This window comes from Bemisia tabaci, chromosome 1 (genome assembly GCF_918797505.1).
Source record: "Bemisia tabaci chromosome 1, PGI_BMITA_v3".
NCBI classification, from domain to species: Eukaryota; Metazoa; Arthropoda; class Insecta; order Hemiptera; family Aleyrodidae; genus Bemisia; species Bemisia tabaci.
The window spans coordinates 84,065,474-84,082,753 of NC_092793.1; the positions used below are offsets into that span (position 1 = coordinate 84,065,474).

General features: G+C 40.0%; 1 protein-coding gene across 1 annotated transcript in view; it reads right to left on the reverse strand.

Annotated features, from left to right (window-relative positions):
* Positions 1-17,280, reverse strand: part of LOC109029728 (putative ATP-dependent RNA helicase TDRD12) — a gene marked incomplete at its 5' end in the record, with an annotated part of 132,363 nt that overhangs the window by 36,628 nt on the left and 78,455 nt on the right. Inside the window, 1 exon segment of the mRNA XM_072306319.1 lies at positions 673-798. Within this exon segment, the coding sequence (XP_072162420.1) occupies positions 673-798 (126 nt within the window).

Genomic DNA, 17,280 nt, shown 5'->3' on the forward strand with positions numbered 1-17,280 from the left:
GTGGGTTTTTGGCTCTGATTTCGAAAATGACCTCCCTAAAACTTAATCAGTTCAATAATTGCAATAATCTGCTGGATTTTTCTCAGAGAATTATTCCACAAAATATTTCAATAAAATTTTAATTGACTATTCCATGATTCTAATAGAATCATTTTAGACAGAGAAAAAAAAGAGTTTGTTGAATGACTCAAAACTTTCACAGTTCCCAAGCAGTTTTTCATCCCAGAAGTACTTACGCCCAGCATTAATTAGTCTTGATGATGGGTTTACAAGCTCTTCACTTGATATGAACTCTACCAATGGGCAGGAGGCACAATCCTGAGTGACTTCACCTACTCAGAACTCTCGCAAACAGTTTGTTTCAACTGTTCACAGAGCAAGAGTTCTAAACATCCAATCAGAGCGCAAAAAAATGTTACAAGGCTATTTACATAACCTCGCAAATCAGAACAAATTCTCAAAAAACGTGATCTCGTGTAGTTTCACAAAACCACAGACTGTTAACAAAAATTAAATTTTAGATTAACAACAGGCAATTTGGCGGTAAAATCTCAGCCACACTAATTTAATGAAAAATTGAGGCCAAAAATTTGTTTTCTTGACGCATTTTGTGAACCATTAATGACTCATTGTGTTGCTTGTCCTCCTTTAAAGGAGAGAAAAGAAACTCACCTTAACTAACATGGTCTTATACACTCCTTCCTCATCCATCATGTATTCATCAATAATACAGGCTGCAGCATCATCCCATTCATTGTTAGTCGTTGGCTGCAATGCTGCTAAAACACACTCCACAGCCTAAAAAAGAGGCAGGAAAAGGGTGGATCACTAGACAAGTAGGCAATATTAAGCATCATGATAAATGTTTCCTTATCAAGATGTCATGTGGGAAACACGATTTATGCAATGAAAATTGCTGAGAGTAACTCTAGGGTGCGTCAAAAAAATGAAAGTCTGAAATGTTCCACTCCCCAGGCGGCAATCGATGCCACTTGGTAATAAAACATGTTTGCCGAAATTTAGGCCAATTTCAACCATTTTAACTGGTGCCAAAGGTCAATTTTGGGATGATATTTTGATATGTAGGTATACACTCCTATTTCATACAAAAAAATCGATTTTACGCTGAAATCGTGCGTTTACGAAAAAAATGCCAAAGAACTCGGGTTGTAGAGAATAAAATTTTACTCTGGGAAGACGTCATTTAAACGATAAAAATCAAATTAAACAAGAAAATCTCACCTCCGTATTTATATTTTCGGTCCTCAGAATTTCTAAGGTCTTACAAAGTAGCAGTACAAAAGACTCATTTTTCACGAAAATAAGTCAAAAAAGGGTATAAATGAACTGCAGAGAAGTGCTGACGATGCAAATGTCATCAGAACTACCTCAGTTTAAATTTCACTAGAATAAAGAGTTAATAAAACGGAAAATACAAAGGCTTGGATAAAACAAACAAAAAACTCAAAGAGAAACAAAATTAACTGAACCAGAAATATATAAAACCCACAATTTCCTAAGAGAACTATTAATAAATGTCCTGAAATTATATTAGACATTAATCGGATTCTCAGTGACCAAGGCCGAATTAGCCTTCTCACAGTCTCAATTAATACTATGAAAGAAATTAAAATTAGGGGAGTGCCCAAAGGAACTAAATGAGAATTGCGTAACAAACTTTCCCCATGTAATCGTCATCAGTTGGTCCTCTTGAACAACTTTCTAAAAGTTAAACATGGTCTGAACCCTAAATACCCCTCAAAGTACCTCAAATTCAAAATAGCGGCCGTAATAAAGGGGTTCAGCAAATCGATATTTTAAAATGTTCATTCTGTGTCATGTGATGTATCATTTCCTAAGTAATTTTGGTCGTGGATTACATGAATGAACTCAACAAGGCCCTCCGGTCAAAGGGGGCGCTCCAAATCAAAGATGGCGGCCAAATTTGAAAGGCAGGAGGTTGCATTTTTTCAAATATTCAAGTAAGGAACAAGGAAAGTGAGGCGTCTCTATCTTCATGTATTTTTGGCTGAGGGACCTAAATTTGATGTTAAAAATGTATTTAATAAAGGAAATTAAAAGAAACATAGGACTACGGAGAGGGATGTACGCTCAAAACCGTGCGCTCCCTTTTTAGGAATTCATGTGTCAACAGGTACTCTCTTCCAATTTTTGTATGTGTTCGCTGTTCCTTAGAAATCCCTGCACATGATTTATCCTGTTTTCCTCCATCAATTTCCTATTACTGGACATCTCATAAACTTGATCTTGGATTTGGGGCACTCCTCTTGATCCGGGGGGGGGGGGGGGGGTGCATTTAAGGCTTCATGTATGAAGTTTACGACTTTTACAAAAGAATGGAAACCCCTTACTTTCCTTGTTCCTTACGTATTTGAAAAAGTGCAACCTCCTGCCTTTCAAATTTGGCCGCCATCTTTGATTTGGAGCGCCCCCTTTGACCGGAGGGGCTTGATGAGTTCATTTATGTACAGTTCAATTATATCCTTTTTCGACTTATTTTCGTGAAAAATGAGTCTTTTGTACTGCTACTTTGTAAGACCTTAGAAATTCTGAGGACCAAAAATATAAATACGGAGGTGAGATTTTCTTGTTTAATTTGATTTTTATCGTTTAAAAGACGTCTTCCCAGAGTAAAATTTTATCCTCGCTGTTATTTTTGTTTATTACGCAGTTAATTTGTTTACGCTATGAACGAACTTTGCACACCACTCGATTAAAAATCCTGCTAAAATAGTTGTGCTGTGCGATTTGACTTGTAAGGACTCTGATAATTCAATTTTTTTGTATCCAGATCTGAAAATAAACGTTTGTAACTTGGTTAGAAGTTAATTACAGTGTTATCATTGCACCAATTGTGTTCTAAGTGAAATTTTGAACATGAATCGGAATGTTCAGATTGATAGTAATCCATTGCCGAAGGATGAACAAGAGTATCACAAAAATAATAGCTCCACTAAGTGTAACATTTCTTAAATATTGTTAAAATGCTTCAAGGAGGCAACATCAACTCATAGTGCAGTTTGTCTGCGTGAAAAGTAAATAAAAAGCTTTGCCCAAGCAAGATTTCTCAAGATCTTGAGATGGAATACCTATTGGATATGTTATTCAAGCCCGAAATGAAAATGTTACATTAACTTTTTTTGGAATAAAATTGATTTCTGGGTTTTTTAGACCGAGACACTTCCATCAACTTTTTGACTATTTAATCTGAGGGAGAAAAAAAAATAATTTTCACACTTATTACACAATTTTTGAAAAGGAACGGAAATTTCTGACCCAAGATTCAGCACTTTTAGAACTGTTTTCTGAATGATTTCACCTATTCCTCCATCGATTCAAGTGTATATTCTTTTATTTCATCATGGTTGTTATGAATTGATAACATTGAATAAGCGGTGAAATTCTTTTGGTCCAAAATTGTACAAGCCTTAGTGACCCAAGAAATGCAATTATGTACAGGGTGATCCAGACCACCCGTCCACTATCTTTTTCTCGAAAACGGCGGAGAATTGAGCTTCGGGACCAAAACTTCCATAGGGGAAATCGACCCCAAAGAATCGAATGAAAATATTTTCAGCCCCCCAAAATGGTCCCTTGGGGGGGTTTTGGGGGGGGAGCCCCCCCGTTTCTCGCAATTTTCAAATGGTAAGGGTATGTTTTGACTTTGGATTCGGAATCTACGGTAAAAAATAAGAACATTTTGTTTTTTGCACTTTTTCCCTAAACCCCCATTTTTTGGAGTTATGGGGCATTTTTTGGGCAATTTTCAATTCGACGCTGTAAGCGGCGAAATCATCCAAATTTCAAAATCTAAAAATCTCCTGAGAGGAGAGGTCAATATCTTTTTATTGATGTGCCACATGACCCCTGTTCCTCCAAAATTTTGGGGGCCACGACCCCCCAAAAATTTTGGGGCTTTGGAGGGCCATGAGTCGAAAATGTCGAAAGGCAAGGGTATGTTTTGACTTCAGATTTGGATTCTACGCGAAAAGTTGCGTAGAATTGATGTGGCGCATGGCCTGTTTGCTCAAATTTTTTTTACCCCTTATTTTGTCCAAAAATACACGGCTTCTTATGGGGAAAAGGGGTTCTTCAGTAATTTGGAGCAAACAGGCCATGCGCCATATCAATTCTACGTAACTTTTCGCGAATAATCCAAATCTGAAGTCAAAACATACCCTTGCCTTTCGACATTTTCGACTCATGGCCCTCCAAAGCCCCAAAATTTTTGGGGGGTCGTGGCCCCCAAAATTTTGGAGCAACAGGGGTCATGTGGCACATCAATAAAGATATTGACCTCTCCTCTCAGGAGATTTTTAGATTTTGAAATTTGGATGATTTGGCTGCTTACAGCGTCGAATTGAAAATTGCCCCAAAAATGCCCCATAACTCCAAAAAATGGGGGTTTAGGGAAAAAGTGCAAAAAACAAAATGTTCTTATTTTTTACCGTAGATTCCGAATCCAAAGTCAAAACATACCCTTCCCATTAGAAAATTGCGAGAAACGGGGGGGCTCCCCCCCCAAACCCCCCTAAGGTGCCATTTTGGGGGGCTGAAAATATTTTCATTCGATTCTTTGGGGTCGATTTACCCATGAAAGTTTTGGTCCTGAAGCTCAATTCTCCGCCGTTTTCAAGAAAAAGATAGTGGACGGGTGGTCTGGATCACCCTGTATTTTGTTATTTTTGAGGATTAGAATTTTTCCACGGCCAAAATTCAGTTCTGAGTTTGGTTGAGCTAAGGGGGGCTGCAGTAAATTTGTTAGATCAGGTTTGAGCAAGAGACAAAAACTGCTGTACTCTTGTAAAATTACTTCAGAAGCCCTTAATTTTTAGTTCTAAGAGAAATGATCCCGATAAGGATTTAAAATCGCCAAAAATAAGCCGGAGCAGTCTAAAAAAGCCATATAACACCACTTTCCTGTTTGGAGAGTCTTTTTAACAACTCAATGCTAGATGCATTTAATTTTTATCATAATTTACCAATAAATAATACATAAAATGGTTGTGCATCAAATTGATATCAGTAGCAGCTTCTGCATACTATTAACACTTAGATTTTTGAGAGAGCTGATTCGTGGCCCACCCCTGAGCCCTTTGGATAATTAGCCCAGCATTGTTGCGACGTTTCCTCTGGAGAAGCGATGAAAGAACTGAATAGTCTTCTTTTCAGAACATAGTAAAACAAAATTGTAACATAGACAGTTCTAAATGTTGGTCATGGTCAGGGAGTAGTAAAATTCAGGACAAAAGGTACAGAAAGAGCCTTGCACTAAAGGGCAAAAATTCGCCAGTTTTGGGCCCTCAAAATTGGGGTACGTGTGAGGTTAGGATGACCCTCTACACATACTAAAATTTCAGATTGCTTAATCCGTTTTAACCGTTAACCGTATAACCGTTTATGAGATAATAGGGGGGCAAAGTCCCTGATTTTCTCTCATTTCTGCAGGTATTTCAATGTCAAATTCCGACTTAAACATGTTTTCTGATTTAAATATTGAAGCGCGATTATTAGTTCAGCTGCATGTGGTGAATTTTTCCACATCTTCCACATAGGCTCACCCGGTTTTCAAGGGGGGGGGGGATGTTGCTCTCTCTATACAGGGTGTGCAAGAATTAGGGCCACAGTTGGTCTGAACAAGTTTAAATTTTTTGACAAGTCACAAGCAAAAACTCCCGATGGTCCCGAAGCTCCTCTATCCCCCCTTTAGGAGTAAACGGGGGGCCCAATTTTAAAAATCGGGGCTCCTTTCCGAATCGCAAATTGATTGCATCCAAATTGAGGTGCAGAACACATTTACATCTTAAGTGACCCCCAAGAGTTCTAATTGACCCCCCTGAACGGCAGAAAGTAACTCCCTGAGGAGGGGGGCTTGGCCCCTTTCAAAAATTTCTCAAGATTCCTCTTTGGTCGCAAAATTGACGTCGATTCTCCAGAAAAAGACGGTTTTCCAGGTAATCGACTTCGAGGACTCTGAGTTTCATGGTCCCTAAGCTCCGCTACCCGTCCTTTCGGGAAAAACCCGTTTTTTTCTGGAGAATCGACGTCAATTTTGCGACCAAAGAGGAATCTTGAGAAATTTTTGAAAGGGGCCAAGCCCCCCTCCTCAGGGAGTTACTTTCTGCCGTTCAGGGGGGTCAATTAGAACTCTTGGGGGTCACTTAAGATGTAAATGTGTTATGCTCCTCAATTTGGATGCAATCAATTTGCGATTCGGAAAGGAGCCCCGATTTTTAAAATTGGGCCCCCCGTTTACCCCTAAAGGGGAGATAGAGGAGCTTCGGGACCATGAAATTTGGATTTCTTGGGGTCAATTACCTGGAAAACCAACTTTTTCTGGAGAATCTACGTCAATTTTGAGAAAGAGAAATTATGGAGGGGGGTACTGGCCCCCTCTTTAGGGGGTCATTTTTGGGCCTTGGATGGGCTGATTATGGATTTTTAGGGGTCGATTCCACGTGAAATTTTCCGTGCTTTTCAATTCTGATGCGACTTATCCGCAATTCGGTCGGGAACCGTGACTTTTGGCATTGTGACCCCCCCTTTACCCCCCGATGGGGAGTGGGGGGGTTTCGGCACCACGAAATTCGAATTCCTTAAGGTCAATTCCCTATTCAACCCCGCGGTCCCCGACTTTGTACGACCTAAAACAACCGAGAAAAAGTCCTGGTACGGATGGTCTGAAACACCCTGTATGATGCCCGTCATATCATTTAAAAAAATTTTTCTTCCTGGATATAATGCCCAAGTCTCTTAAACATGCATATTTTAAGCCTCCGAATACTTAAACTACCAATTTTAACCATATGGTGAATTTTGGGGGCCTAAAATGAGCCCTCTGAGCCAAAAATTGCATACATTTTCTAAAACTTCGGATTTTCATGAGAATTTTTTTTTTTTTTTTTTTTTTTTTTTTTTTTTATGGTTGTTTTTTCTACAGTCGTCAATGAGTAATTCTGAAGGGCATTTCCGATTACATAATTGACATTTTGACTGTTCAGGTGAAGGGGGAGGAGGGCATCAGGCTTTGCTTTGCCTTTCTCACAGTTTCTAGAAACGCTTGAAAATTCCCTATTACATTGGAAGTCCAAAATATCCCTTTTTAATTCATTAATTGCTGCTTCTGATATTATGAAATATGCAGCAGGAGTTACTGCCCACCCCCCTCCTCCTCCCTACGAGATGCATGTAAACCTTGATCTTACTGCGCGCGCTACCGGATCCTTACTTTACCAACTGTAAGGGGAACTTGTTCATACCTCTAGAACAGCTGTAGACATTGACTTGCAGTCTGGACGAAACTTCTTTGACTAAAAGTAGGTACATTTTTGGTAAGTTGTCGTGGCCCCCTTTGCCCCTTGGGGGGGGGGGGGGAGCTGGGAGGTGTCGCAACACCGCGACCATTTTCGAATTTCCCGCTCGGAGGGAGGGGTGATAGAAGCAAGAGGGGATCGAGTGCTCGAGTGCGGCCATGTTGGGCCAAGCTAGTCAGTGGGGTCAGAGCAGCGGCATAGACCCGTGCTCACCACCTTTTTTTTCTTTTTTTCGTTTTTGTTCCTTTTTGAGTTCACTCTTGTTCAGTTGTTGAACTTCATGTTCTGTTTTTCGTGAATACACGATCTTGTTCGTATTTCGTTCGCCTTCTTTTATTCTTCGCTCTCCCGTCGTCGCACTTGCGGCAGAGCTCCCACGACATGGTGCAGAAACCCGTGGCCTAACGGCCAAGACCGGACTCAACCACTGAGGATTGGTATGGATGCTGGAATCTGTTGCTTGTTCCTCGGAGCCTATGCTTGAAGCCATCCACAGATCGCCAAGGGACCACCTGTTACGGGTTCTCAACCACACGAGGATCCAGGGATCGTTGGAACTCATGCTGGAATTGGAGCCTGCCCAAATCGTCATCGTCAACGCCAAGGGACCACCCCACGACTGATGGACTGATCTGCTGAGCAACTTAACTACCAAACGAGGGACTATCTGATCAACCAAACTTCATCCAACAAGTTAAGTAAAGCTGAAATTTCAGTTTCCTTAATCTCTATTACTTAACTTGTTTCTTCACGTGTCTCTTCATTTGTCTTTTCACTTGTCTCTTCAAAATGTTCCTATGGATGTCCTCACAGACATAGGTAGTGACTCTGATGGTAGCGAGTTGAATGATGATGTGTTAAACCGCACTGTTCTAGAGAACAACGAATTTCCCTCTCTTGAATCATCCCTCAGTGAATTAGAACTTGCTCGTAAATCAAGACATGTACAACAATTGCTCCCTGAAGTTAGCGTTCCATTAGGGTCAGAATCTAAGCCGAAGCACAAAAAGCCAAAGAAACATACCTCAACAAGTGTAAAAATGTTTACAACAGAACAAAATACAATCTTCACAACTGCAGGATCCAGCATATACAGGGTGTCTCACGAAAAACGAGCCACCTTGAATATCTGGCGAACGGGTTGGAATTTCGAAAAACGGTAAAAAACGTGTTCGTTTATATCGAGGGGGACACTTTTTGGCGTATTTGACATTTTCTCAAACCGCGGGGGGGGGCGGGGGGTGCCCCCCCGTAAATCGAAATTTTCAAATGGCACCCCTACTTTTTTATTTCAGAAATCAATTCTACGCGAAAAAACAAGCCACCCTGTCCAAACCGGATGTAAATCGGACACTTTTTCAGCGATTGGCAGAGGTTGAAACATTTTTTTCATGCTCTTTTCAAAAATTCCCTACGCTCAATGGAATTGCCGTATCAAACCAAACTCTCCGCCAAAAAAAATTCTTAAACATTGCACTTTCAATTAAAAATGAGAAAAAGGAAGGATAAACCCCCAAAAAACCAGGGGAAAAAAAAAAAATCTGTACTCGAAAACTTGAGCACGCGGAGCCCTTTTTTGCGATATTGAAATGCGTTTGACCGAACATATCCGAGGGGCGCTCATCGGGAGGGAGTGGTAAGTGTTTGACACGAATTATTTTTTTTGTTTCTGAAGCATAAGAAACCATGTCCGTGAAGAAACAGCTAAGTAGAAACACAAATGTATTAACCTTTTTTTAGGTGAGTTTCAATAATTTGAGCTGGACCTTGATATACTTCTGAGGACGCTACTTTTCTGCGGTGCGTGGCAATTTTCCGGAGTTCATTTTGGATGACCCACGAAGAATAAACGGAGAGTTTACCCTCCTCCTTTGTTGAAAATGAAAGCTTCCACTCACAACTTCTGATTAGTTTACTGACTAGATCTTTAACTCAAAATTTTTCCTCTGTTAGAAAGAGAACGAAAAATCACTTGATTTTGAAAAGAAAATCACTTTCCTCGTGAACACAGAAAACAAATAAAAAATAAAACACTGAGCGGTGAACACTGAGAATCGATCCTTCATTTCCTCTGTGACATGTTTAAGCTGTTGAGCGGTCAGCTTGTGGCATTCTGCAGTGATGCGATTTTTCAAGTCCTCCATGTTCAAGGGTTTGGTTTTGTAAACAACTGATTTTAAATGTCCCCAATGGAAAAAGTCCATTGGAGTGAGATCTGGGGACCTCGGTGGCCATTCAATGGCGCCTCGGCGCCCAATCCAATGTCCGACGAAAGCGACGTTCAAAAAATTCCGCACCGCGAGTGCATAGTGCGGTGGTGCGCCGTCCTGTTGGAAAAGCATCTCATTGAATGGCAGTGGGTCGTCTGGATTTTCACAGATCGCTTGCAAACCAGGGACAATCATTTCCTCCAGTAACTGAAGGTAATTTGGACCATTCAAATTGTCTTCGTAAAAGATTGGTCCAACAATTTGTCCTCTGAAGATCCCGGCCCAAACGTTTATCTTCTGGGGCCACTGTGATTTGCCTTCTCTAAATTCGTGGGGATTGGTTTCACCCCAATATTGAGAGTTTTGGGTGTTGACCCGGCCGTCCAAAAAAAACCAGCTTTCATCGGACCAACAAATTGTGTCCAAGATGTCAGGATCTTCATTGAGCCATGCTGTCATGTGCTCGCAAAACTGCAGCCTCCGGTCCGGGTCCCCTTCACCAAGTTCATGAAGAATTCGCATTTTGTACGGCTTGATTTTGTACTTTTTGAAAATGCGGTGGATCGTAGCGCGAGAAGTACTACTATTCAAATCGTCCTCCAGGACTCGGAGGCTGCGTCTTGGATTCAGGGTTCGCTCTCCAAGAATCACCAAGTCCGTCAACTCCTCACGAGGTTGCGGCCCCGACCCAGGCTTTCGTCCAACACTACCGGTCTGAGAAAACTTCGAGAAACGCTCTACACGTACGAACACTTTTACCAGGATTAGCTTGGTTAAATGCGGCAGCAGCTGCTCGAGCATTTCTTCCACCTTCCAAATACCGAGATAAGATGTCGATTCGTTTCACTAGAGTGTATACTGCACTAATTAAAGCAAAAACTAGGCACAAAAGGAACAAAGTCACGCAAAATAAAATTACGTCCGTAAGAGAAAAAACTTGCAAACTACTGCTAAGCATTTCGGAGAATTAGTACAGGGAAAGTCAATTTTGACCACGATTCAACCCGAAGAAAACTGAAAACAGGACGGGAGCACATTTTCCGGTGTCAAGAAACGCGAAACTGAAGCCGATTCAAGATGTGTCATTCTCAAATTCATCTTCCTATGAAGATTAGAAGAAAAGATGCACCTGATTGTCTGATAACTGATGTGATAAACTACTGGTAATTATTATGCCCGTGCAGCAAATCAGAGGTAAGTCCCCAGTTTAGCGTATCTTATCGTCAGGTGTGAAACCCAAGTTGTGCCAAGTTGTGTGGGAAAGAAAATGACACATGACAGCATGGCTCAATGAAGATCCTGACATCTTGGACACAATTTGTTGGTCCGATGAAAGCTGGTTTTTTTTGGACGGCCGGGTCAACACCCAAAACTCTCAATATTGGGGTGAAACCAATCCCCACGAATTTAGAGAAGGCAAATCACAGTGGCCCCAGAAGATAAACGTTTGGGCCGGGATCTTCAGAGGACAAATTGTTGGACCAATCTTTTACGAAGACAATTTGAATGGTCCAAATTACCTTCAGTTACTGGAGGAAATGATTGTCCCTGGTTTGCAAGCGATCTGTGAAAATCCAGACGACCCACTGCCATTCAATGAGAAGCTTTTCCAACAGGACGGCGCACCACCGCACTATGCACTCGCGGTGCAGAATTTGAAATGATTGTCCCTGGTTTGCAAGCGATCTGTGAAAATCCAGACGACCCACTGCCATTCAATGAGATGTTTTTCCAACAGGACGGCGCACCACCGCACTATGCACTCGCGGTGCGGAATTTGAAATGATTGTCCCTGGTTTGCAAGCGATCTATGAAAATCCAGACGACCCACTGCCATTCAATGAGATGCTTTTCCAACAGGACGGCGCACCACCGCACTATGCACTCGCGGTGCGGAATTTTTTGAACGTCGCTTTCGTCGGACATTGGATTGGGCGCCGAGGCGCCATTGAATGGCCACCGAGGTCCCCAGATCTCACTCCAATGGACTTTTTCCATTGGGGACATTTAAAATCAGTTGTTTATAAAACCAAACCCTTGAACATGGAGGACTTGAAAAATCGCATCACTGCAGAATGCCACAAGCTGACTGCTCAACAGCTTAAACATGTCACAGAGGAAATGAAGGATCGATTCTTCTTGTGCATCGAAAAGGAAGGTCAGCACATTAAACAATTTCTGCGGTGATCATCAAATTTCTCTCCTCAGTGTTTTATTTTTTATTTGTTTTCTGTGTTCACGAAGAAAGTGATTTTCTTTTCAAAATCAAGTGATTTTTCGTTCTCTTTCTAACAGTGGAAAAGTTTTGAGTTAAAGATCTAGTCAGTAAACTAATCAGAAGTTGTGAGTGGAAGCTTTCATTTTCAACAAAGGAGGAGAGTAAACTCTCCGTTTATTCTTCGTGGGTCATCCAAAATGAACTCCGGAAAATTGCCACGCACCGCAGAAAAGTAGCGTCCTCAGAAGTATATCAAGGTCCAGCTCAAATTATTGAAACTCACCTAAAAAAAGGTAATTCATTTGTGTTTCTACTTAGCTGTTTCTTCACGGACATGGTTTCTTATGCTTCAGAAACAAAAATAATAATTCGTGTCAAACACTTACCACTCCCTCCCGATGAGCGCCCCTCGGATATGTTCGGTCAAACGCATTTCAATATCGCAAAAAAGGGCTCCGCGTGCTCAAGTTTTCGAGTACAGATTTTTTTTTTTCCCCTGGTTTTTTGGGGGTTTATCCTTCCTTTTTCTCATTTTTAATTGAAAGTGCAATGTTTAAGAATTTTTTTTGGCGGAGAGTTTGGTTTGATACGGCAATTCCATTGAGCGTAGGGAATTTTTGAAAAGAGCATGAAAAAAATGTTTCAACCTCTGCCAATCGCTGAAAAAGTGTCCGATTTACATCCGGTTTGGACAGGGTGGCTTGTTTTTTCGCGTAAAATTGATTTCTGAAATAAAAAAGTAGGGGTGCCATTTGAAAATTTCGATTTACGGGGGGGCACCCCCCGCCCCCCCCGCGGTTTGAGAAAATGTCAAATACGCCAAAAAGTGTCCCCCTCGATATAAACGAACACGTTTTTTACCGTTTTTCGAAATTCCAACCCGTTCGCCAGATATTCAAGGTGGCTCGTTTTTCGTGAGACACCCTGTATACCAATTTTAACCTTTTCACAACTTTTTCTTTTGTCACAACCACCATTCCCACATACAGTAATTCACCTATTTCTGCCAGCCTCTCAAAATCAACTGAACTTCAGAAAACTCTATCTCCTATCAGAACCCCTGTGATTTCTCCTTCTATTTTCACTGGTTCCGAAGATGTTGAGAATTTTTTCGTTGAATTAGAGTCGGCTGCTGCAGTAAATTCTTGGTCACTTGCCAATGTTCCTTTGTTTGTTAAGAAGTATCTATCGAAAGAAGCCCTTGCATTTCTAGAACTTTTAACTTTAAAACACAAACCTTTGTCTTATGAGACTTTCAAGCGAGAATTCTTCCAACACTTTGTTGACCCAAATAGGATTCAGAAATTGGAATTGGAACTGCAATCCCTAAGATTAGGTAGCTTAGAAATTCCATAATATGTATTTAAAGTGAAAACTATTGCTTTCAAAATTGATCCTAGAATGTCGGAGGCTACTTTAATTAATCATCTTTTGCGTGGCTTACCAACGTCTGTTAAATCTGTTTTAACTCTATTTCCTCACTCAACAATTAAGGATTTTGATGAAGCTGTGAAAAAATATACCCTTAGAGCATTTAGTTTAAACCAGCATCAGCCTGAAGATGCTCTACAAAGCTCCATCCTCCAAATTCGAGCTTTGGAAGAAAAATTAAACAAATTAGAATTAGGAAATCAATCGTCGAAAAATGAACATTTTAGGAATGAAAGCAAACCAAAACATAAATTTTCAAACAAATCATATTCACAAAACTATTCTACAAACAAAAATTCCACTCCTCGCAACGATACCTCTGATAGTAATAGAAATGAATCAAATGTCAGGTGTCCCATTTGTGAAGGACCCCACAGTAAGTCTGATTGTGACATTAAATTTTGCAGATATTGTAAGGCTGTAGGTCACGTCATTTCTAAATGTAAGCATCCTAAATGCAGAGTTGCAAAGGATAACCATTTTTAAAGACTGGTACTGACAGGCGGGAATCATCCAAATCTGATTAAGAAACCCTCCTCACATTCAAACAATCAAACCAAACAAACTGAAGTTAATTCTCCAATCTTGCCAAAAAAAATTCAAACGAATCAACCTTCTAAGTCATCACTTCCAGAAACAAAAGTGCGTAAATCTACTAAGCTTTCCAAATATTTTCAGCCTGATGGCAAAAATCTTAAAGTATGCACTCTTTCACCATCCGCGGCTTATTACATTTCTGTCAGTGTCCAGCACCATAACATTCTAGCTCTCCTAGACAGCGGTGCTTCTTAAATGTCTGTAGCAAAGCCTTTGAGAATTGGGTTCTATCCATTAAGTCCCCTAATCGAAGCAAAGTCACTCTTAAAACTGCTAACAATAATGAATTACAGATCTTGAAACAAGGATATCTCCTAGTAACGATAGAAAGTAAAGTATTTCAAATCCTTGTTTATGTAGTGAACAACTTGTCATCAGATTTAATTCTTGGCATACCATTCCTAAAAGAAAATAAAGCTCTTTTAGACTTTGGAGAGGAAAGATTGCATCTAAGCAAAGACGGAGAAAAATTTTCTTCAGATTTGATAACGCCTGCCTCCCCACCCTGCCTTTTGTCATCTATTCATGCTGTTCCCTTTCCAATGACGGTAAGAGCCGTCGGTACCACAGCCATACCCCCAGTTTCTAGTGTAAAAATTCCGGTGAAGTGTGAGGCTCCTAACTTTCGCACTACCAACAAATTCTTTGAACCAGCTTCATCCTTACATAACTCGGCAAAAATTTTCATGCCTCCTTGCAATTGGTCGAACAATTTAATCTCAATCAAAAATTTCTCTCTTCAACCTTTAGTGGTTAGAAATAATGCTATCTTGGGACAGGTTATTTTCAAAAAAAATCTTGTTCATCATTCTGATAGCCAACTTCCGGCAAAAACGGGCCCATCTTCAGAAGATAAACCTCTCTCTAATCAATCTGGCTCAAACACTATCAAATTAGTTGAAGCCAATCCTAGGATAGGTCATGCTTTTCCCAACGTCATTAAAATGGCGGAACATGGTGATCAAATCCGTAAAATCCATTCCCTTCGTGCAAAGCCCAACACTGTTAAACCAGTGGGGACCTTGCGCAAAGTGAATCCAACTAATACAAATCCATACGCTACTTGACTAGCAGGATCCCTGTATAATGTTTACAGTCTGGCATCAGTCCGAGACTATTATCGAGAAATTTGTATCGACATGTCTATAAACTCTGTCACAGACATTTTAGAAGCTGAAACTTGCACTTCACCCGAATTTTCTAAGGAAAACCCTGAAAACGTCCGTGTTTTCAAGGATCATAACGGTACACAAGTAGATATTAACAAATCATTATCTAGTCATGCTTATGAGGAAACTCTTAAAATTTTTGAATCATGTAGAGATGTTTTTGCCTCCAACATCATTGAAATTCAAAAAGCGCGAATTTTGCCTGCGGTCATTCAGCTTACTGATGAGGAACCTGTAAATGACCCACCTTACAACCTACCCTCAACTGAGAGAAAACAGCTTAAAGATATCATAGATGATCACAAATCAGCTGACATAGTGTCAGACACCATGTCACTTTATGCCTCTCCAGCGTTTTTAGTAAAGAAAAGGTCTGACGTTCCAAATTCCCAGTTGAATGCCAAAGATAAACGCCTTGTAGTCAATTACAAAAAATTAAATCTGAAAGTTATACCAGATAGATATCCTCTGCCACGTATAGATAACATCTTAACTGAACTAAGAGGAAAAAAGTATTTCAGTAGATTTGATTTTTTGCAAGGCTTTTACCAGCAGGAACTGTCCATTAAATCGCAAGCTTACTCTGCTTCCACCACCCCCCATGGACTTTTTCAATTGAAACGCCAGCCTTTGGGAATAAAAAATGGCTCATCCTCTTTTTCCCGAGCCCTGAATAGAGTGTTTGCTGATTTGCTCTGGTATGGTGTCATAATTTATGATGATGATTTGATTATTTATTCTGACTCAGAAGCTGAACATTTAAGGTTGTTAAAAATTGTTTTTCAACGTCTCAAAGAGCATAATCTTCGCCTTAAGACTCAAAAGTGCAAAGTTTTTTATAATTATATTGATATTCTTGGTTTTTACATATCTGAAAATACAATGTCTCCCTCTGAGAAAAATCTTGAGCCAATTCTAAAAGCGAAACCTCCAAAATCCCTGAAAGAACTGCATAGTTTTCTAGGTTCGTGTACTTTTTATAGGTCTTTTATTTATGGATTTGCCAAAATATGTGCACCATTGTACAACTTGTTAAAATTGGAAAACCAACCCTTTCAGTTAACCTCAGAAGCAGAAAACGCTTTCAAAACCCTTTAGAAAGCTTTCCTTTCAAGGCCGGTTTTGTATACTTTTGATGAATCTAAAGAAATAGATTTGATTGTTGATTCTTCGAAAATAGCCACCGGAGCCATCCTAGCTCAACGCCAGGATGATAAGAAATTGCATCCTGTAGGATTCTTTTCAAAAATCCTCCCACCATTAAAATCTTGGAGTGCTACAGAACTAGAACTTAGAGGTATTGTCACATCAGTTCAGCATTTTAAAGAATTTTTCTATGGTCGTACATTTCGTATAACATCAGATCACAGATCACTTGAATATTTCAAAACTTTCGAGGATTCAACCTCAAGGTTGAACAAACTTGTTGCTCAATTAGTAGATTATGACTTCATCATCAATTACGCTAAATGTTCATCCCCCGCCCTTAAAGCTGTGGACCACCTCTCTAGGTACCCAACTTCTTTTGAATCTGAATCTGTGAACTGCATGTTGATTAACGAAACCGACACCCAAGGTATCGATATTGCAGAAATGCAAATGTCCGATGAGGAAATTAGACCGATAATTAATGCTTTTCAAAATCCTTCTGCTGCTAGCAATGAGTTAGCTCGGATATGAAGACGTTTCGTACTCAAAGAAAATATTCTATATCTACCAGTGTACTCTAAGTATGAAAAACATCTAGTTTTGTATGTCCCAAAAACTTTAAGGAAAAAAGTTCTTACATCCACCTATGATAGTTTGATAAATGGATCCCATCGACAAGTTAAAGAAAAATTATTTTTGACCAACCATGAAAAATGATTTGCAAACTCACATTGCTCAGTGTATGAAATGTGCAGAAAAAAAACCTGCAAAATCTAAGTACGGCTTACTTCAACCCATACCACGACCGTTGATTGGACGACCCTTTAGTCATATTATTATTCATTTTGCAGGACCTTTCCACAACTCTTCTGGTTTTAAATATGTTTTGATGGCTGTGTGCACCCTTACTAAGTATGTTACTTCAGCCTGCACCCACAAAGATGATGCAAACAAAGTAGCAAAATTTTTGTACGAAAAAGTAATCTTAAAACATGGATTTTTCAGAAAATTCAGCAGCGATAGAGGGACCCATTTTGATAACCGGCTAATTCAGAGTATCTGCGCATTTCTAAAAATTGATAAACAACATTCCAGTGCTTATCATCCTCAAGGCCAAGGTCTAGTTGAGCGCTTCAACAAAACGTTCAAAACAGCATTAAGACATTACATAA